We start from the raw sequence: 22,247 nt of genomic DNA on the forward strand, positions 1-22,247 counted from the left end.
CCAGCTAGGAATACACTTAGAAACAGTAACTCTGCAGTCCAAGGGTGTGCCCTGGGAAGAGCAAATACGTTCTACATTCTTAGTAGCTTTACTCTATAATCAAATTACTAGCACCCTAACCTTCTCATGAGTCCCATGTGGAACGGAAATTATGGTTACAATTTGAGAAGTAAATTGGATAGTGTTAAACACAAGAAAAAGTACATTTTAGTGATCTAACAGCCACATTCCTTGTGTCAACACTCTCATGCTAGTTCTTCCTCCACATATTTCCTGGATCCACCCCTACTGCCCCAGCCAAACAGTCAATAATCTAGTTTGAGTTTGTCATCTTTCAAGACCTCACTAATTTCAATCAGTCAATGATACTTTTTGAGAACTTAATGAGCGCAGAACACTGCACTAAGATTACAATATAACTGAAGTCGATAGACTCAATCCCTGCCCTAAGAAGTGACAAACATTAAAATAGATTACTACAGGGGGAAAAAGTAGGGTATAAAGAAATGTACATTTATGTGGGCTGGAGTGAACATCAAAGTGCTTAATGAGTACACAGTCAAGTGCATAACTGGTGTAGGGGGGAGGGCGGATGGGGAAATGAGGGCTGAGTCAGGGAAGGCCTCTTGGAAGAGATGTGATTTTAGGAGGGCTCAGAAGGTGGGGAGAGTGGTGGACTGTCATACATGAAGGGGGAAGGAGTTCCAGGCCCAAAGGAGGATGTGGGCAAAGGGTTGGCAATAGGCTAGATAAGATCAAGGGACAGCGAGTAGGTTGATGTTAGAGGAGCAGTGTATAGGGACTGGGCTGTAGCAGGAAAACAGCAAGGCAAGGTAATGTAGGGAGAGCTGACAGTGTTTTAAGGTAAGGAGTTTCCGTTTGATGCGGAGGAAGATGGGCAACCACTGGAGATTGGGGAGTGGAGAGATATGGACTGAACCTTTTTAGAAATGTGATCCAGGCAGCACAGTGACTGGAGTGCAGAGGAGAACGGAGTCAGGGAGGTCGAGGAAACTGAGGCAGTAGTCACAGCAGGAAATGGTAAGTACCTGGATCAGCTTGGTAGCAGCTGAATGGAGAGGAAAGGGTAGACTCTAGAGATGTTGTGAAGAAACAATAGGATTTTGTGACAGATTGAATGCGTGGGTTGAATGAGAGATGAGCCCTATCAGCTCTCGTCACTGACTACTCTCCAGCTTGCAACTCTTCCCTCCAACCAAGTTCACCTCCTAACTGTACCTCACTCCGATGTTCTCCTTGTCTGACATTTCCCTTTTAACTTGGCAAGATCACAGCTCTCCCTATCTTAAAAGAAGCTTTCCCCAGTTAATGACCCAATGAGCAAAGTTGTTTCAACTCAACCGCACTTTATCCTCAGAAATTATGTTCAGAAGTTATCCTATAATAAGGAGCTTGTATTTCACAGAACCCCCGTGGCAATTATTGAATTACCGAGTGATGTGCAGAGGCTTCGGGATAGATGGTTCAAAGATACCATGATTGATATTTTTCTAAACAAATTCCTGTATTGTTAAGTCCACTACTAGCATAATGCTTTACAACCTTGCCAGTCATTACTAACATACTATATTAAATATTACAGAAGCAGTGTGGCTCATTGGAAAGAGCACGGGCTTGGGAGTCAGAGGTTGTGGGTTTTAATCCCGACTCCGCTGCTTGTTAGCTGTGTGACTTTGGGCAAGTCACTTAACTTCTCTGTGCCTCAGTGACATCATTTGTAAAATGGGGATTAAGACTGTGAGCCCTATGTGGGACAACCTGATCACCTTATATCTCCTCAGAGCTTAGAACAGAGCTTTGCATATAGTAAGTGCTTAACAAATACCATTATTATTAGTAAATATTGTAAAACTGAAAAACCATATACCCAGAGTTCTGTACATTAAAGATGAGAAGTCTAGTACCATCATGCGCTGACCAATGCACACTCACAACCATTTCTTTCTATACCAAATCTACTTGAGACAACTTGTAGGTCATGTTGTACCAGAACAGACCCTTCACGCGTGCACGTGTGTATAAATATATATACATATACATGTGTACATGTATAATTGTTTATTCACAACATTTTCAATTTTTTTGTTTGCCTTTCTCCTCCATTAGACTGTAAATGGCTAGAGGGCAGGGACCATGTCTTTTCCTTTTGGGATACTCTACCGAGCAATTAGCACAGTGTCCTATACAGAACAGGGGCTCAAATAACATTGATTGCTTGACTCATTTGATGTACAGCATAATATCTAACTTACCCTCTACAAAAGACCCAAAAAGCAAGGAAAAATATTCTATGCCTGCTTGGAAATGTAATTCAGAACAGAACTTTTCAAAAGAACCTCCTAAGCTTCCTCAGAAAGAGAAATATAATTCTCTACTGAATCTACAGAACTCTAGAACTGAGGAACAGTGTGGTCTAGTGAAATAGCATGGGCCTGGGAATTGGAGGACCTGGTTTCTAATCCTGGCTCTGCTCTAATCCTACTCGTGCTGCATTACTTTAGGCAAATCACTTCTCTTGGACTTGGTTTCCTTGCCTATAAATTTTAATACCGCTTCTCTCTCCTGCTAACACTTTGAACTCCACATGAAACAGGGGCTGTGTCCAACCTGATTATCTTTTCTCTACCAGAATGCTTAGTACAGTGCTTAACACATAGTAAGCACTTAAATACCATAATTATCACAGGTGTCATATTAAACTTGCTTCAAGAGCACCTCCCACACTTAGATAGCCTTTTATTGAATTTGTACACTGAGCTAACATGACCATGTTCTCCAAAACGACCAAGACTGCAAAATTAAAAATACAAAATCTAGTTACAAGAGACGGCTTAAAAGGCACTCTATCTAGGCTTTGGAAGCCTGTTCCCCCCACCCGCTTTGGATTTGTTTTTTTTAACAACAACAAAAAAAAACCCCACAAACCACCACATTGTGTCTGTGTGAAAACACACAAGGGAATAGTGTGAAACTTTTTGGCAGTTTTTAGCTGACATTGTGGAAATAAAGCTCTTATCAGAACAATGATATGCAAAAGACAGCATTACCCAAATTACAGTTGCAGACATACTGGGAAAGGTTCTTCTCTCCATGTGGATTTTTTTTTCGGGGGTTAGGGGGGCAATACTCAGTGGTATAATAGCAAATGTCTCGCTACAAAATGGCATATTCAAATCTTTAAGGAATAAAGAAAAATATTTCAGAACTCTCAAAATGTCACTTCCTTTCATCAGCTGTGAAGCTGATATTGGGCATTTTCATTTTTATTAGCCTTCTGCTCTAGTAAGTGCTAAATACAGAACATTTACCCGTCAAAAGGGCCTTAATTGTTTAATGTTAACCCAATTTTTCCCCACTTTCCTGGCAAAGGAAAGGTTCATTTAGGCCACACATAATTATAACAACTCCAGTACACTGCTGACCTTGAGTTATGAAGATGACACTACTGATACTTAGATATTTTATTTGTGTGCTTAACAGAGTCCTTTTCATGTAAAGATTGTCCATTGCTGTAGTGTTTTGTTTTTCTGATTTTGTTTCTCCCTCTTGGTGTTAACCTGGAAGCCTTTACTCCCAGATAATCACCCCAATTCTGAAAACTGTGTGACAAGCTGAATTGTTTTTTCTCGCTGTGTCCCAACTGTCCACTGCTTTACTCTGCCTTTAAAGCACTTGTGCCATCTTATTTAGTTATCCCATTTCCATCTTACCCCAGAGACACCCTTCGGGTATCCTGCTGTTTTTCAAGCTTCTTACATCCCCAGCCCTGCAGAGATGATAATTTATTGCTCCACCACTAACTTTTCTGGAGAAATACATACATAAGCATCCAAGGGATAGAAATGCAGGACACTGAAGCTACATCAAGTTCAGCTAGCTATTTCAGAACTGCAATTTCTTCCTCTAGGTTGAAACTTCACAGGCACATCCTTGAAGAGGTCCTCTCACCCCCAGAAACTATTTCCAGAAACTACAAGCATCAAAGATACTCCTGACAAGAGAAACAATTGAAAAGTTTGAAATCTCCTTTCATTGCCTAAATCACCTTCTTGGGTTGCTTAAATAATAGGTTTCATATCTCAGATTAAATTCTAGCCAAAAAAGCTGAAAAGTCTATCAAACCAGTTGTTAACTTCACCCAGGTTTGCTGGGCATGATCCCGGCACCTCCGGGCTTTCCACTTCTCACCTGCTGCTCACAAGAGCCCTGGCACTTCTTTCAACTAAGCCGCTGCACTTCCCCCTTGTTCAAAATTACTTAACTGCCTAGCTTAAATCCATTGAGAACAGGGATTTACAGGTTCCAACTTCTGTATCCCTACCAACATAGCATATTTACCTATCTTCTAGTACCATGAATCCCGAGTTGGGTGCATTTAAGTTAAAAATTTAGGCCTGTAGTTGAAACATTCTAGACAAATTCCTACAGGCTAGTAGGGTTCAGCTAATGAACCTTTCATCCAAGAGTAGATGGCTAATATCAGCAACTGTACTGCTCCAAGTATGCAGTCAAAAAGGATATTAAAGTATCTTAACCCAAGTGAATGGAACCTATTTTAGCAGCAACATTTTCCTCAGCTATTAATGACTCAGAGGAAGATTGTTTAAAATCTAGACTTACCATTTTCACTATATCAGAATAAGCAGATTCTACAATCACACCACGATTTGTTGAAACATATTCAACCAATTCATTCAGTGTTGCTCTTTTAATTTCTTTGCTCTTCAAGTCTGAAACAGAGTCCATGAAATCAAATAGTACACAACACTGCTGCAACTTCTGACAGAAAAGTTCTTGCTGCTCATTTGAAGTGGCATCTGTAAACAAAAAACAAAAGCAGAATTTACCAATGGAAAACAAATTCAGAAATTTTTACCGTAAGTCTCAAGTGCTAATCACACAAGTGAAACAGAAAGAACATGTTCTTATTTTCGAATGAAAAGTATTTATTAGTATTAGTGATTATAATAATATAATATAAATATCAGTGAATATTATACCATTATTCTAACTGAATTAAACAGACAACTTAAAAGGTTGGCAAGTTTTTATTAAGAAGCAGGATTCTAAGCAATATACTTTTGCCAAATTATATCTAATATTTCAAAGAACATAAAATTTCCAGGGTTGGAACATCACACTGGAGATTGGAACTTGATTTCCTGACACTTTCTAATTTAGTAGTTAAATGATTTGGCTAATTTTTGTTCTCCTCTATACAGGCGGAACGCTACAGGTCAGTAAATCTCTTCTGTCCTCCTCCCCAGCCGGGCTAAGGACTAAGCAATCGACACTGGGTGGATCTTGAAGGAAACTCTGCCCACAGTTTGTCAGATGTTCAAGATATCCCACAGCAAATAACCAAAGCAAATGATGACTAGAGAGGCAGCGATTTAGAAGTTGATGATACAACTATCAATGACTTAATTGCACCACATGCAGAGGACCTGTCTAATGAGACCTCCTTGAGCTTCAAAATCTAAGGCATAATTGCAAAATGCCAAAATGAATGAAGGAGTTACAGTTCTTCCTCCTCCAGGAAAACTCTTTGTGATTATAAAAGTCTTGAATTGTTTCAGATGAAGGCAGATAAATATGTTAGAAGACAATGACCCTAATGGAAAGAGGAGTTCAAGGGTGCCCAGCAGTAGGGTCATGCTCCTGCTCCTACTGTTTGTAAATCATTCCGCTGATTTGTTTTCCACATTAGACTCTATATTTCTTGTGGGCAGGAATGGTCTGTCTTGTTTCTACTGTACTTTTTTTCCAGGGGCTTGTAGAAAGCTGTGCATTCAGTAGGGGCACAAAAATGCTACTGATTGATTTGCTGATATCTGTCTTGATCTTCTCAGTTATAAATCAATGCTTTAAAGCAATGGTAGCTACTTTCTGGGTATTCCCTACCACACTGAGTGCCATTTTAAGGCTTCTTTATGCCTGCTCCCATTCTTGGAAAACTCTCCCACTTTGTTTAGTATGTCCTACCTTATCATCCAATAATGACCTATTTCTGGACTCAAAATCTGAAAATTCTTTCTGTAGCGCAACCCATTTTTAAAGTGACTGCCTGCTGAAAAAACAGAAAACTCACATCTGAATATCAAACAATATTTAATACATGCAGGTTCATATATCTATGGAGCTGTGAACTGCTGTGCAAGTCAAGTTCAGAGACAAGGTCCCGAACCTCAAAGAACTTCAATCACTGACATCAGAAGAACAAAATCAGCCCTCTTCAATCTAGAGGAAAGAAAGGAGGCGGTAACTCTAGGAAAAAACTATTTGCCAGTAAAAACATTGGCAGATACTACACCTCTGGCAAACATATTTGATGCTCTTTTAGGTTTTTTTTCTGAATGAACACTGCACTTAAAAATACTTTTCTTCAATTAAATTGATGGGTATTTATTGAGTGCAGAACACTGTACTAAGTACTAGGAAGAGTACAGTATAACACAATAAGCAGATACGTTCCCTACCCATAACAAGCTTACAGTCCAGGAATAGTCTTAATATTAATACATCATTTATAATACATCATTTAAATAAAGGAGAATGGGCCAGGGAAAAGGGCTTAACTGGGGAAGGCCTCTTGGAGGAGATGTGACTTAAAATAAGGTTTTGAAGGTGGGGAAGAGTGGTGACCTGGAATATATGGATGAGGAGAAAGTTCCAGGCCAGAAAGAGGACATGGGAAAGGGACCAGGGGTGAGACAGATGACACTGAAGCACAGTGAGTAAGCAGATGCTAAAGGAATGAAATGTGGGCTGGACTGTAGTAGGTGATCAGTGAGGTAAGGCAGGAAGGGTCAAGTTTTTTGAGTCCTCTAAAGCGGATGATAAGGAGTTTCTGACTGAAGAGGATAGGCAAGTTCTTGAAGAACTGGAAGTTCTTGAAGAGTGGGGAGATGTTCTGTTGTTTTTTGTTTTTGTTAGAAAAATGATCTGGGCAGCAGAGTGAAGTATGGATTGGAGTTGGGAGAGACAGGAAGCAGGGAGGTCAGCAAGGAGACTGATGCAATAATCCAGGTGGGATAGGATAAGTGCTTGGATTCGCATAGTAACAGTTTGAATAGAGAGGAAAGGGTGGGTTTTAGTGATGTGAAGGAAGAACTGATGGGATCTGGTGACAAACTGAATATGTGGGTTGAACGAGAGAGATGAGTCAAAGATAATGCCAAGGTTACACGTTTGTGAGATAGGGAAGATAATGGCATTGTCTAGAGTGATGGGAAAGATGTTGGTTGAACATCCAGGCAGAGATGTTCTGAAGGCAGGAAGAACTATGAGACTGCAGAGGAGAGTGGTCAGGGTTGGAAAGGTAAATTTGGGAATCATCTGCCTAAAGATGGCAGTTGAAGCCACGGGGAACTAATGAGTTATCCAAGGGAGTGGGGGTCGATGGAGAATAGAAGGGGGATCCAGAATCAAGTCTTGAGGAACACCACTGCTAAAGGGTGGGAGGCAGAGAAGAAGCCTGCAAAAGAGACTGAGGAGTAGAACCAGGAGAGGACAATGTCAGTGAAGCCAAAGTTGGATAATGTTTCAAGGAGAAGGGGGTAGCCCACAGTGTCAAAGACAGACAAGAGGTCTAGGTGGATTAAGGTGGAGTAGAGGCCCACCGATTTGGCAAAAGGGTCACTGGTGACCTTAGAGAGGGCAGCTTCTATGGCCTGAAGAGTATGGAAACCAAATCAGAGGGCATCAAGGAGAGAACCAGAGGAGAGGAAGTGGAGATAGTGAGTGCAGACAACTCTCTGAAGTAGTCTGAAGAGGAATGGTAGGAGGGAGATGAAGCAATAACTAGGGAGTCATGGGGTTAAGGACAGGGGATACATAAGCACGTTTGAAAGCAAGAGGGAAGAAGCTACTGGAAGGTGAAAAGCTGAAGATGGTGGTCAGGGAGGGAAGGAGAGAGGGAGGAAGGGGACAAATGATTTAGTAATATATGATGGGATGGGGTCAGAGGCACAGATGGAGGGGGTAAACTCTGACAGGGGGCGAGAGATCTCTTGAGATACCACTGGGAATAATGGGAGAGTCGAAGAAGGCACAGGAGGGAGAGAGGGACTGGAGAGGGGCCGAGGAGATTTTAGGGAGATCATGCCTGATGGTTTCAATTTTGTCAATAAAATACATGGCTCATCACATGCCAGAAGGTAAGATATAAAAAAAACACCATTCTCAGAGGAAGAAATAAAGCCTCAAGGAGTAGGTTTGCTAAACAATTAACTGAAATCAAGAGCAGTTCTCCTCAGAGCAATCCATAATATTGTTTCAAAAGTGAATCAAACTCATCTGTGACAGCCACAATGCATGGGAACACACAATTCAGGGGCCTCTGCTGATTCCTGCCCCAACTAACCTCTATAGGTGGTGGGTGAGGAAATAAGGAGTCATTCATTCATTCATTCAATCGTATTTATTGAGCACTTACTGTGTACAGAGCACTGTACTAAGCACTTGGAAAGTACAATTCGGCAACAGATAGAGACAATCCCTACCCAACAATGGGCTCACAGTCTAGAAGGGGGAGACAGACAACAAAACAAAACAAGTAGACAGGCAAGTAGACTAAGCTCCCAAGAGCTTAATACAGTGAGCTGCACACACTAGTCATCACTTGGCCTCTGAGTTACATGTCCAGCTATTCTAGGCAACTGTAATCGGAGGATACACAAGATGCCTTTTCTTTCTGCATGTGGCATGCTGCACCATGGTTACCATTTCCAGAGGGAAGAGGGAAGAGAACTGGAAAAGACATTTGGGCTGCTGCACGTGCACTGAAGCCACATTCCAGTCTTCGGGGTATCTTGAGGCCATGCGTGCCCGGAGATGTGACCTCGGAATCCCTTCCCCAGTCCAAAAAATTTGCTAGCTTAGAAGGGCCACTCTACGTGATCTTGGCTCTTCTAAAGAGAACTTGAGAACAACTAGAAAAAATTCCTTAGCTACTTACTGATGATCATCTGGTAAAACAGTGATTCAGACTGAAAGTGTGCTCTCTTTGAATCAGTTATTTTAAAAATTGTGTCGAGTTAAGTGAACTTGTAAATTGAGGAGTTCAATAGGAATAGCCAGCTTACAAGGTGCTTTCTGAAGAGAATAAGAAAGTTGTTGCTCAACCCCAGGCTAGAGAAATCGTCACTAAAATCAATTATCTACTACCTCAATCAGCAAAGTTTCTATTTTTACAGCCTCTTGTAATCACAACCCATTTATTTAATATTGGGAGGTTCTACTTTGAATTGCTGTAATAAAGACGAAACCAGAGTTTAGTGGCTTATATTAATGTAACAATATCATTTACTAGGCACCTGTGTGTGGAGCATAGGACTTAACTGCTTGGGAAAGAATAAAATTTAGTATATATTATCCCTGTTCTCAAGAGTTTGCAATCTTGCAGATAATGTGTCTGCTAATTCTATTGTATTGTACTCTCAAAATGGGCTTGGGAGTCAGAGGATGTGGGTTCTAATCCCTCCTCCGTCACTTGTCTGCTGTGTGACCTTGGGCAAGCCACTTAACTTCTCTGTGCCTAGTTACCTCATCTGTACAATGGGAATTAAACATGTGATCCCCACATGGGACAACCTGATTATGCTGTACCTACCCCAGTGCTTAGAAGAGTGCTTAGCACATAGTATGTGCTTAACAAATACCATAATAATGACACTCTCCCAAGAGCTTAGTACAGTGCTCTGCACAGAATAAGCGCTCAATAAATACCTGATTGACTGATTAGCAGGAGACATTTAAACAAGTTATAGATAGGATGAAGTAATGAGATATGTACACAGTAAGTGCTACCAGAAGAGAGGTAAATTAAGAGACTAACAGGAGAATGTCTTCTAGATTTGTGATTTCAGAGTGTTTCGAAGACAGGGACAGCTGAGGTTTGTTGGATATTAAATGGGGAGAGTTCCAGGCATGGGGGAACAGCCTGAGAAAGAGGTCAAAGGTGGGATATATGAGAATGAGGCACAGTGAGAAGGTTAGCCTGAGAGGAAGAAAGAGTGGAAGGTGGAGGTTATGCTGAAAAGAGAGTAGATAAGTAGGAGGGAGAGGGCTGACTGCCTTAAGGCCAATGATTAATAGCTTCAAAGGACTTGGCTTTGAACGCTATAAAATAGAGCACATAAAATAATTTCATATTACTCTTTGGGAGGTCCTGGAATGGATCCTAATTTTTAATGCAGATCTATGGGGAAACAGACCCCCATAGATGATATAACCCCATTTCTAAAGAACATAATCCAATTTTGACAAGGAATAATGCTTTTTGTTCAAGTTTCCACTCATGTAGTGAAAATGTTATTTACCCAAAGGAGTGAAAAGGAAATTTTAACGTGTAAAAATCATATAAAATTCAAAATTGTATAAGACGCTATACCAAGGCACCAGGTTGGGGAAACAGAGGGACTCTATGTTGCTGACATAGGACCAAGGTAGCCTAGTAGTGTGTTGAAATCTGGTTCTTAGAGCTGAGTTGCTCAGGGTACTGTTTACCAAGCAGTCATTAAGACTGTAAGCACAGCTAATCAGTGCCAATAAGGCTGTTCTGATGTGAATGAGTACAAGACAGTTCAATCAATCGTATTTACTGAGCGCTTACTATGTGCAGAGCACTGTACTAAGCGCTTGGGAAGTACAAATTGGCAACATGACAGTTAGTAGACATCATCCCCGAAGTATGTTTCTTAATTTGATTTCCATGTCATGATGCATACTGCTATAAGCCTCTCTTTCATTCAGCGCTATGAGGGCCTAAATTGGTGGCTCTGCAATGCTAATTTTGGGGCAGTTGCTTTTTAGCCATCATCACCAACAGCATAATCTCTGTCCATGGCAGGGGGCGGGAGGGAGGAGGAGAAATAATCAGGGTTATGAAGTGGAGAAATGGATTTGCCCAATTTATCTTCTGCAGCCATGCAACAAGTAACCTGGATCCTGACATTAGGATACTGACAATCTTCTGAAGGCTCTTCCAATTCAAGCTTTAAGTATCAGAATCCTAGTAGTCTTTCAGAAGTACATTTAGATGACTGGGCCTTAAAGATACAGCAAAAAAAACAACATGTAGATGATCACGTACTACTCAGCAGTCAGACCAGCACTCTAGATTGTCCATAAGCCTGATGATAAACAAAATACTATCTGGATCCTAATTATCTTGTATCTACCCCAGCGCTTAATACAGCTTCTGGAACATATAGGTACCATTAACAACAACTACCTGGAACTAAGGAAACACTACACAAACCAACCACTGTCCCCGGATTCCACACCCTGCCCAGTGATGCTTTAAGCAACAAAGAAGTCGAAAACTGAATCAAGAAGGTGGGCATTTCTCTTAGGAAGACACAAAGACAGAACGTGGCAACACAGCATCAAAATTCACACCAAAATGAAGGTAGCTGCTGTTCTACCTTCTATGGTAAAAAAAATTGTGAATTGCAGCCTCCCATTTTAGAAACAGCTGATTTCTTGAGAAGTTCCATCAGCATCGTCTACATTCCATTCTTCACATAAAAGGCACTGTGAGGCTCACCCACAACGGCCTGGAAGGAAACCAATCTCCCAGCATCGAAGTTATACTCATCTCAACATAGCTTCACTAAGATATGGTTATAGAATGAATGAAAATCAGGATACGGAAACAATTATTGTATGGGGTTATCCAAACCAAGGGGAGAAAAATTTCATCTTTATTATATAATTCGAAGGCTAGTGGAGAAGGTTAATTCTTTAGGGATGCTGTAAAGCACAGTCAGTTAACCTAGCGGGGACGCTCAAATAGGAAGAGACTGTCTCTGGGGCAAAAACTTCAAGAGGGCTGTGAGACAAGGACAAACAAGTTTAGCACTGGATACCTCAAGCAGCAAACATATAAATAGAACAGGTGATAACTTAGGTTTTGCACCAATAGAAACCATCAATCAGCCTTTTCAGCCACACCCAAACATGTGGGTAAAACTCAGTGGCCTTATCTTCAAATAACACAAGCAACTATAATAATGATTGTATTGATTAAGTACTTCAATCAACCAATGGTATTTATTGAGCACTTACTATGTGCCGGGCACTGTACTAAGTGCTCGAGAGAGTACAGTAAAACAGAGTTGGTAGATAAGATTCCTGTCCCCAAGGAGCTCAGTTTAAAATCGGGGGCTGGGGGTGGGGGAGAATATAACATTACAGATATGGGAAGCGGCACAGCATAAGGGTGAATAAAGTATATGGATATGTGTACATAAATGCTATGGGGCTGAAAGTAGGTTGAGTACTAAAATGCTTAATAGACAATAATAAATAATTATGGTATTTGTTAAGTGCTTCCTATGTGCCAAGCACTGTTTTAAGTGCTGGGGTAGATACAAGGTAATCAGGTTGTCCCACATGGGGCTCACAGTCTTAATCCCCACTTTACAGATAACTAAGGCACAGAGAAGTTAAGTGGCCTGCCCAAAGTCACACAGCTGACAAGTGGCAGAGGAGGGATTAGAACCCACGTGCTCTGACTCCCAAGCCCCGGCTCATGCCACTAAGCCACGCTGCTTAAGGAGTCACAGTATGGGAACTATCCACAAGAAGTTCACCATAGCTACCCAAGAAAAAAATTAAGTTAGAATGAGGATAGTCCACCCCAAAACAATACTTAAACATTTAAAGGGAACTGAATATTGAAATATCAGATCATACAACATAAATGTTTGAAGGCCTTAATTTGCTTTAAGTGCCTCATTTTCCTAGACAGAACCTTTCTGAGGAGTCAGTGAGAGCTTCCTGTTTTGTTTTTCCATCAAAAACATGCAGTGAATACCCTTTATGGACTTAGACCCACTCTAGCCACAGTTTCCACCTGGCAATCAAGAATAAAACCTGAGGGTTTCACCACACCATTTGCCATTTTCTTTCAATATGAGACAGTCACATTGAGCTAAACAAAATGTGTGACCTGAAGGTGAACATTTTTTTAAATCTTGCAATATAAATCTGCGTTACCTAAACCAACTTAACCCTCACTCAAGAAGTTCAACATCTTCAACATCAATATTACTTCTCTTTTTGAGTGAAATTCAAAGAAAAATGGGTGATATTTAGCCACTTTTATTACTATTTTGCTAAACTAAGGCAATCTTAACAATACCAACAGTCAACAAATCCCATCTCTAAAGAAAGTTGCTGACAGCATCAATAACCAGTAAGCAAAACCAATCTATTTAGACAGAAAGGGCTAACATAACGGGGGCTTAATATAACAGACTCTCATAAGTACACTTCTACTATTAAATCCCACTATACAAAAGGTCAAATACCCAGTTGAAAAGCACTTACTGTTGCTTTTACTTTGGAATCAAGTCACTTTAAAAATCCATTTGTTTTAATCCTCCTTTTAAAATATGATGAAACGAATTTATTTTTAAAAACTAATTTAACTTTTGGCTGGCAAGCATCGTGGCCTACTGGAAAGAGCAAAGGCTTGGGAGGCAGAAGATCTAAATTCTAATCCCGACTCGGCCACTTGCCTGCCGTGTGGTTTAAGGGAAATCAATTTCTCCACATCTCAGTTTCCTCATCTGTAAAATGGGGCCTTGTCGTCCCTTCTCCTTAGACAGGGAGTCCCACCTGGGACAGGGACTGTGTCCAATCTGTATAAACTGTATTTACCCAGCATTTAAAACAGTGCTTGGCACATAGTAAGCACTTAATAGGTACCACAATTATTACTAATAACTAGCAGCAGTGTGGCCTAGTGGAAAGAGCATGGGTCAGAGTCAGAGGACCTGGTTTCTAGTCCCAGCTCCACTGCTTGTCTGCTGTGTGACCTTGGGCAAGTCACTTAATTTCTCTGTTTCTCAGTTACCTTATCTGTAAAATGGAGATTAAATGCTTCTCCCTCTGACCGACTGTGAGCTCTATGTTGGACAGGGACTGTGTCCAACTTGATTATCTTGCATCTACCCCAGCGCTGGACAAAGTAAGCACTTCAATACCATAAAAACCCCTAAATCACTAACATTGTATACTGTTAAAATAACTGACTACAATTTTAAAAACTGATCCAACAGTTAACAGAACTGAGATAATAGCAATAAAATGATGTTTACTGTTGAAAAAGCAATGAATGGTTTAACTGCTGAAATTTGAATTAAAATCCCCTGCACGACTCCTGCTACCTGTTGAAGAATAAGTACTGTATCATAGCAACCTAGCAATACCACTTCAGTGACATGCTGAGGATGCAATCCAAGATTCTAATTTAAGAAGATGGAACAGAATATAGGACATGCAGCTTTTTTTGGCATCACCTCTATAAATTTAATAACCAAGAGTCTGAGATCAGTTTATATTAGCTCTTTTAGCAGATCAGAATACCATAAAGTAATTTAGGAAGCAACATTTGACTTGAATGTTGGTTATATTTTTTAAATTTAATACTGAACAATGGTTAAATTATATCTGAAATGTCATTAGAATTAAAACAAAAATCAAAAATAACCTCAAGTTATCCTGAATTGAAGGACCTGTACCTTTATCTTAAAAATGGGGAGGCAATGATTATGGTATCTACATGGTTACAATTAGAGTTCTAAAAAGGTATCTCGCTTTACAACATCCCTAGCTACATCTTTACTCCTTCAAATGATACTAAAGGCCTACCTTTGATGCGCCAACCCTGATCATGTTACACTAACACATATATACGTATGTGTGCATATGTATAAATATATATGTGTGTGTGTGTGTGTGTATTTGTATTTTATACTGTATGCATGGTTCTGCCATTTGAACAAACAGTTCACCTTTAACACCTGTGTTGCACTCTTACAAAACCCTATGTTGAGGTTCCATATAATCATTTTTTCCAATACTATGTCACATGGTAACCAAATAGATTCAAGTGGATGGAAAAACGCTCCCTAAATACCTAATGGTATTTGAGCCAAAAGACCAAATGAAAACATGCACTGTGGCTGAAAGGAGTATACTCTTGTTTTAGGTCCTTGTACTTACATTTGTTTTAGGAATTTGTACTTTTTTTTACCTAATGGTAAGTGAGCTTACTCATCCTGTATTCTCCATCCTCTCCCCCCAATAGATTATGAACTGGAAGGAGGGGGATTATGTATTATTCTTATTTTTTTTAGTTCCCTAAAAGTCTACTACAACTCTCTACCCACAGTAAGCACTTAATGACTTGCTATTATTGTATTTTGGAAGAAGAATATTGGTACTACTTCTACTTGTGCAGTAAAATGAGCAGATTCCCCTGATATAATCACTTGACAGCCTATGTTCATCACATATATAAGTTAATATTACATATGAAACTTACAAGTGCTTCAGTGAAAGAAATCCTGTAATTATCTGTAGAACAGTATGGCATCTTAGGCCCATGATAAATATTAAATACTGAGGAACCAGAATTTCACAATGGGGGAAAAAGAAAATCATGGCTATATTTAGGATTAACCCAAGGCTCTCCATACCTCAGAGAGAAACTAATGCTCTCTGAATTTCTCAAGTTGTAGAGGTGGGATAGTAATGTAATAATAATAATTATAATAATGATGGCATTTATTAAGCGCTTACTATATGCAAAGCACAGTTCTAAGCACTGGGGAGGTTACAAGGTGATCAGGTTGTCCCACGGGGGGCTCACAGTCTTCACCCCCATTTTACAGATGAGGTAACTGAGGCTCAGAAGTTAAGTGACTTGCCCAAAGTCACACAGCTGACAAGTGGCAGGCTACTGTGGTGAGCAGGGCCAGAAGTATGATATTGCAATTTGGGATTCACTCGTAGCCCTCCCCCTCCATACTCCCATCTCCAAAATAAAGGTACCTAAAGTAGGTGCTTGCGTCAAGAGGGTTTTAAAGCCTTAACTAACTTACTGGGAGTATTTCAAAGAACGGGGACTATGTTGCTAGAGGAAAAAAAAGTCATCCTTTAAAATAGGCAAAGTTCACCCAAGTGACAACAGGAAAGCTTAAAGTGACCCGTCAGTTGAAAACAGGCTATCGGGCTGGCAAAAAAGAACTCAAAGAGCACCTCATAATGAATGTCACAGCCAACATTATTATAACTATCACTGTTATTATTAATACAAGATTCTTCAACTACATCTAATGCAGGAGGCTGGCTAAGGAATCAGTGGGACAACCTGATTTCTGAAGCAAAAGGTGCACTCAGGGATGAAAAAGAGAGAGCTAAGAAGCTAAACTAATGAGCAGGGAATTTGGATGTAACTATGGAAAGGTGAAAGGGTTCCCAGAGGTTTCGCTCAGCCACTGCGCGGAGAGACCAGACATCTCTCTCAAACCTTTTGTACAGTGTTCAGTACACAGTAGTTCAAAAAATATGATGGACTGATTTGCGAGTACAAGGTAAAGTGGGGATTGTAGGCCCTGCATTTGTCTTTTCATCCGCACATGAACACCAAAAAGAATTTAATCATCAGTCGCATCTTTGGGTTCAATCAATCAATGGTACTGAGTGCTTACTATGTGTCGAGCACTGTACTAAGGGCCTGAGGGAGTACAACACAGTTGGAAGTCACATTCCCTGCCCACAACGAGCAAACTATAAAGAGGAAGTAATGTACACAACATAGATTTTAAGAGACATCTGAAAGTGTTATGCTGAAGGCTTTTTAATAAACTTGGTAATAACAATAATAATGATAATGGTATTTGTTGAGTGCTTACTATGTGCCAGGCACTGTACTAAACACTGAGGTAGATACAAGCAAATTGGGTTGAACACAGTCCCATGGGGGGCTCACAGTCTCAACCCCCACTTTACAGATGAGGTAACTGAGGCACACAGAGAAGTGAAGTGACTTGCCCAAGCTCACACAGCAAACAGGAGGCAGTCAGGATTAGAACCCATGACCTTCTATTAATTACCTTTAGTAATTTAGGAGGTTAAAATGAATGTTCTGCATTAATAGGAAACTGACTATGGTAGATAAAGGGGAGAAGCAGGCACTGAATGGAGAAGTAAAAATAGTGGAGTCAGCCTCCTCTCTGATCTCCCATCCTCCTGTCTCTCCCCGCTTCAGGCTACATGCTGCTGCCCCGATCATCTTTGTACAGAAACGCTCTGGGCACGTTACTCCCCTCCTCAAAAATCTCCAGTGGCTGCCAATCAACCTACGCATCAAGCAAAAACTCCTCATTCTCAGCTTCAAGGCTGTCCATCCCCTCGCCCCCTCCTACCTCACCTCCCTTCTCTCCTTCTACAGCCCAGCCCACACCCTCCGCTCCTCTGCCGCTAACCTCCTCACTGTACCTCGTTCTCGCCTGTCCCACCATCAACCCCCGGCCCACATCCTCCCCCTGGCCTGGAATGCCCTCCCTCCGCACATCCGCCAAGCTAGCTCTCTTCCTCCCTTGAAAGCCCTACTGAGAGCTCACCTCCTCCAGGAGGCCTTCCCAGACTGAGCCCCCTTTTTTCTTTCCTCTTCCCTATCCCCCCCCAACCTACCTCCTTCCCCTCCCCACAGCACCTGTATATATGTTTGTACAGATTTATTACTCTATTTTACTTGTACATATTTAATTTTGCAGGGATTGTTCTTGAGACAATATGAACATAGTGTACTCTCCCAGGTGCTCTGCACACAGTAAGCACTCAATAAACATGACTGACTGATGCATAAGCTATCTGTACCTTGTTTACCCGAAGACTTCGCTTGCATGTATATGTGCAGTACCAGAATGAATACTATAGCATGTTTTCTTTAATGTATGGTTTTGCAAGAATTCAACCCTCATGTTACAGGAAAACTGGGTTTTTAATGTCATCTGGCTCTAAATAGCTTATGCAAAGGATGCAAATATAACAAAAAGATTCAGAATGAGCTGTATATACAAGAGTAACATTGCTGCTGCCCTAAAGGAGACAAAGTACAGACACAGAGACATGGTGTTTTGCCACCTTAGAAGACGATAAATTTTCCCATTTCTATTTATACTGTTCCCACATCTTCATATCTCTTGGCTGTGGAGAAGTATGAATTGGAGGGATGGAGAACTTGGAAAAGAGAAGGAAGATGGAGTTTATGGGACTAAAGAGTTGGGAAATGAGACTAGGGAGATGGAGGAAGAAAGCAAATATCCTAGAATTCTGCTCCAAAAGCCTCATTCCTGGGGATATGGGGACAATATCTCCTAAGGGGTGAGCCTGAGGAGCCTAGTTTCTCTTGAACTAGCAGTCAAAATAGCATTTAAGGGAGGATTACCATCACAGGACATAGAAGTGAATATTTCCACCTTCAATCTCTGCAATTAGGGGGAAAAAATTTTAGCGAACCTGCAGATCTTCTGGGGATCAGAAGACAGAAGGCTTCATATGGAACATGACCTTAGAAGGGGGATAACTGGTCACTAACAAATGCAAAAACAAGCATAAAATTGTAAACCAAATTCCCTTACTTGGTTTATATCTTCGGAAGATTCAACTACACGCACCCTGTCACTTTTTAATTAGAGCCTTCTCAGGGTTAGCAACCAAGAAAGACCTGCTACTATCATTAAAATACTATATAAAAAGTACTAAAATCCCAAGGAAAATTGGGCTTCTCTACTCATTTAAGGAATGTGCAATTTGAGGTTTAAAAGAGCATATCTGATTCAGTATTTCCCAAGAAGAAAAACTTTTTAAATTATTCCAATTTGTTCTTGCCCTTATTTCTTAAACCATTATGCTGGTGACAGCTGATTCCAACAGGATAATGTGTCTACCAACTATATTATAATGTACTCTCCCACGAGTTTAGTCCCTCATTAGACTATAAGATCCTTGAGGGCAGAGATCTGGTCTATTAATTCTATTGTACTATCCCAAGCTTAGCTCAATGCTCTGCAGAGAGTAAGTGCTCAATAAATAGAACTGATTGACTCCACACACCCTCTCCCTCCTGCCCAGTGCATTAGAACTACCAACACAATTTCTATGTATGCCCTGTTATTTTAACATAGAATGATTTGAGCTGTATTTCTAAAAGCACACTCCATCAAGCACAAAAGTCATTGTTAGAAGCATCAGAAAGGCATGCTGAATTCACACTGCATGACAAGACTGTCCAAACCAATTTGCCTGTATCCACCTCAGTGCTTAGTACAGTGCTTGGCACACAGTAAGCGCTGAAATACCACAATTATTATTATGAGATCAAATGGGAAACTTGCAGAACCTCAACCAAAAAAAGTTTAAAGAATGAACATTATGATTCAAATAGATATTCTGTTGTATACTATTATTGCCACATTTTTAGATTTTTGCTTAGCCATGCACTGCAGGCCCTAACGGGCAAATACATATTTTCTCTAATATACAAATGTTTTCTGTGTTCAAAGATAATTCTTGCAAGAGAGACAGATGCTAACCACACACTTGATTTGGTTTAAAAACCCAAATGGAGGCCTAATATCCTTTCATTCATTCACTCATTTATTGAGTGCTTACTGTGTGCAGAGCACTGTACTAAGCGCTTGGGAAGTACAAGTTGGCAACATACAGAAACGGTCCCTACCCAACAGCGGGCTCTTCTGCTGCAGACTCCCTACTGGCCCAAGTTGTGGTCTTGCTTCATTACCTGTATCAGCCAATCAATAGTACTTGTTGAGCACTTCCAGTGCGCAGAGCACTTTACTAAGCACTTAAGGGAGTACAATACAACAGAGTTGGTAAATACCTTCCCTGCCCACAATAAGTTTACTGTCTAGAGTACCCAGGATTACCTGGCCAACCCCCAGATCAGACAAAAAACAAAACAAACTGATAACTGAAAGTAATTTTGGTGGCAAAGGTCAGTAATTTAAGAGCTCAGAAGCACCACCACATCACTGTGCCTGAACCTTTGGAGTAGAGGCTCAGATGTGCCCCAAAGTTTGCCCCTAGTGCAGCCGAGAAAGCTCTGGCTCAATAAAGAGAGGTGACACAGTAGGGTGGAGCCCCCAGACTGAAAGCATTGCAACCTTCACAGCTTGAGCCATAAACCTCTGGCTTGGGTGAATTAACTGCCCAGGCAGCCATCCAAACGACGCACAGGAAGAGTATGCTCAATTCACAATAAAATGAGCTGCAGCCATTCACTCAAGGTATATCCTATATACTTGTACTGTCTCTCCAAAATTGTATGCTCCCTGAAGATGACGGCTATTTTTTTCCCCTCCTTGCATCCTTCCATTGCACCTAACAGGCACACAATACATGCTATTGCCTAAATATTCACCACTTCAGTCAAGGATTCTTAAATTTTTAAAAGCTTCTCCTTTTCATTGTTTAAGCATGGAATGGGAATCGTGCAATCTTCCATGATTGTGGGAATGCATACTCCACTTTGGAGTGAGATCTACACAGCCCAAGAGTAATGATTTGCCCAGGAAATCTTCAAGAGACTTTGGCTTTTCCCTAATTTACAGGATTTTAAAGCTGACTGCTGGAAAATAGAGATTAAGAAATTCAGCAGACTACTACTGAATTCCAAATTCCACCTCATCTGTAACTAATTCTGGAATACTAAGTGTACTGTAGAAACTTGCCCTTGCTTAGGATCAAAGCAGATGTATAAATCTTAAAAAAAATTACAGAAAAGCACCTTTGAAAATCATTAACAATGCATCTTAGATTTTTATATCATTACTGTGAATTGCATTTATAAAAACACAAGTTGTAAGTGGTGGATTTTAAAATCACGCAATAAGAATAGTATCATGGCATCTCAAAAAAAAAAAAGCCCTTCATAACCATTAGCTGGTAACAAAAACAGGATGCAGAAGTACTTTGCAATCCATTTTAATTTTTAATACATTTAATATATTGTCAATATTACCCACTTTTTACTTATATATTTTACTTATTTTAACATTAAGGAAGTCCAGCAATGGTTTAACTGTATTCATACCAATAGGAAAAGAAAAGCCTGTCTGGTTGCATAGCACCTGAACAAAGCTTATTTCTTTGGCCAAGGGAGAGAAATGCTGGAGAAGGTTCAGTTAAGAACATTTTCTTCAGAGTGAGTTGCTGAACTCATTTTACTTTTAGTGTTCTCTATATGAAATCATAAACTTCACATCTTTGGGGGAAAGAGTCGTTTGGCTTGTTCCTTAGGAGATAAAGTCAATAAAGAAAATACCAGTTTTGCAATTCACAATTCAGGGGCAACAACAAAAGCAACTTTGTCCTGTTTCTTAGCCAGCTACCGGGGAAGAGATTTAAATGGACTTTGAATATAGACCAACTTTGGGGAATAACTAGAAAAGGATAGTCCTAATTGTAAATCCACAAGATATCAAAACAAATAGAATGTTAGAGCTTTAAAAGACTGATTTTAGCCCCTGAGCAGATTGAAACAGGCAGCATTTTACTAAACAGACAGAATCCAGCTGCTCATGTTTCAGTCCCCCACTGTAAAGGGAAGAGAAAATTTGTGTAACATTTAACTAGCTGTGACCATTCACCCACCTCTCTTAGCTAAGCAGTTTTAAAATCCAGTAAAAATGAGACAAAGGTAGAGTAGCATTTTTCTCCCAGTTTTCAAAAAAACCCACTTTTTAAAAAAATGCACATTCTGTAATTCAACAAATCACTGCCTATACTTCTATTTAAAAGTAGGCAGAGGATAATTGTAAAATGAGGATACTTGCAACTAACAGAACCGTTCCACCAGGAGGAGTTTGTTTCCAAGAAATCCCTTATTAGCCTACAACAGCAACGTGAACCTACCAATCTCAGCAATAACCAGTTTCAAGATGATAGTGCACTGCACATCCAATTGGTTTTTAGACAACATATGCTGTTCAGAACTGTTAGACCTCGTATTTCTTACACCCTCCAAAAACATACATTAAATATTAAGCTATTTCCTTCACAGAATGGAGTTCAAAAGATACACATAATGAGTAGGCTCCAAACTGCTTATTAGTCAGTATCCTGCTTAGACAAGTAAGCCCATTTTGCATAAACCTAGCCTGTCACGTAAAACTCTCCAAGGAAAGCATTCCAATTCCCTTCTGTTACATAATACTGCACTATAGTGATTATATATTTTCTCTGCTCCTTTTCTGTTCTCCCTTATATCAAAAACACTGCATCTTAATTTAGAAATTACCGCAAACAACTCATGTATTGATATTCTAAAGCATAACTTTTTATATATACACAAGTACATACTGGGTACTCAAATCTACAATACACATGTTTTTCTTTTAAAA

The 22,247-nt window shown here is 40.2% G+C and overlaps 1 protein-coding gene across 1 annotated transcript in view; it reads right to left on the reverse strand.

Moving 5' to 3' along the window:
- PPP2R5A (protein phosphatase 2 regulatory subunit B'alpha) overlaps window positions 1-22,247 on the reverse strand; it is a 60,349-nt gene that overhangs the window by 25,945 nt on the left and 12,157 nt on the right. Inside the window, exon 2 of the mRNA XM_038760971.1 lies at window positions 4,642-4,838. Coding sequence (XP_038616899.1) covers window positions 4,642-4,838 — 197 coding nt within the window. The remainder of the gene's footprint in view (window positions 1-4,641; window positions 4,839-22,247) is intronic.

This window comes from Tachyglossus aculeatus, chromosome 19 (genome assembly GCF_015852505.1).
Source record: "Tachyglossus aculeatus isolate mTacAcu1 chromosome 19, mTacAcu1.pri, whole genome shotgun sequence".
In the NCBI taxonomy this organism is placed as follows: domain Eukaryota; kingdom Metazoa; phylum Chordata; class Mammalia; order Monotremata; family Tachyglossidae; genus Tachyglossus; species Tachyglossus aculeatus.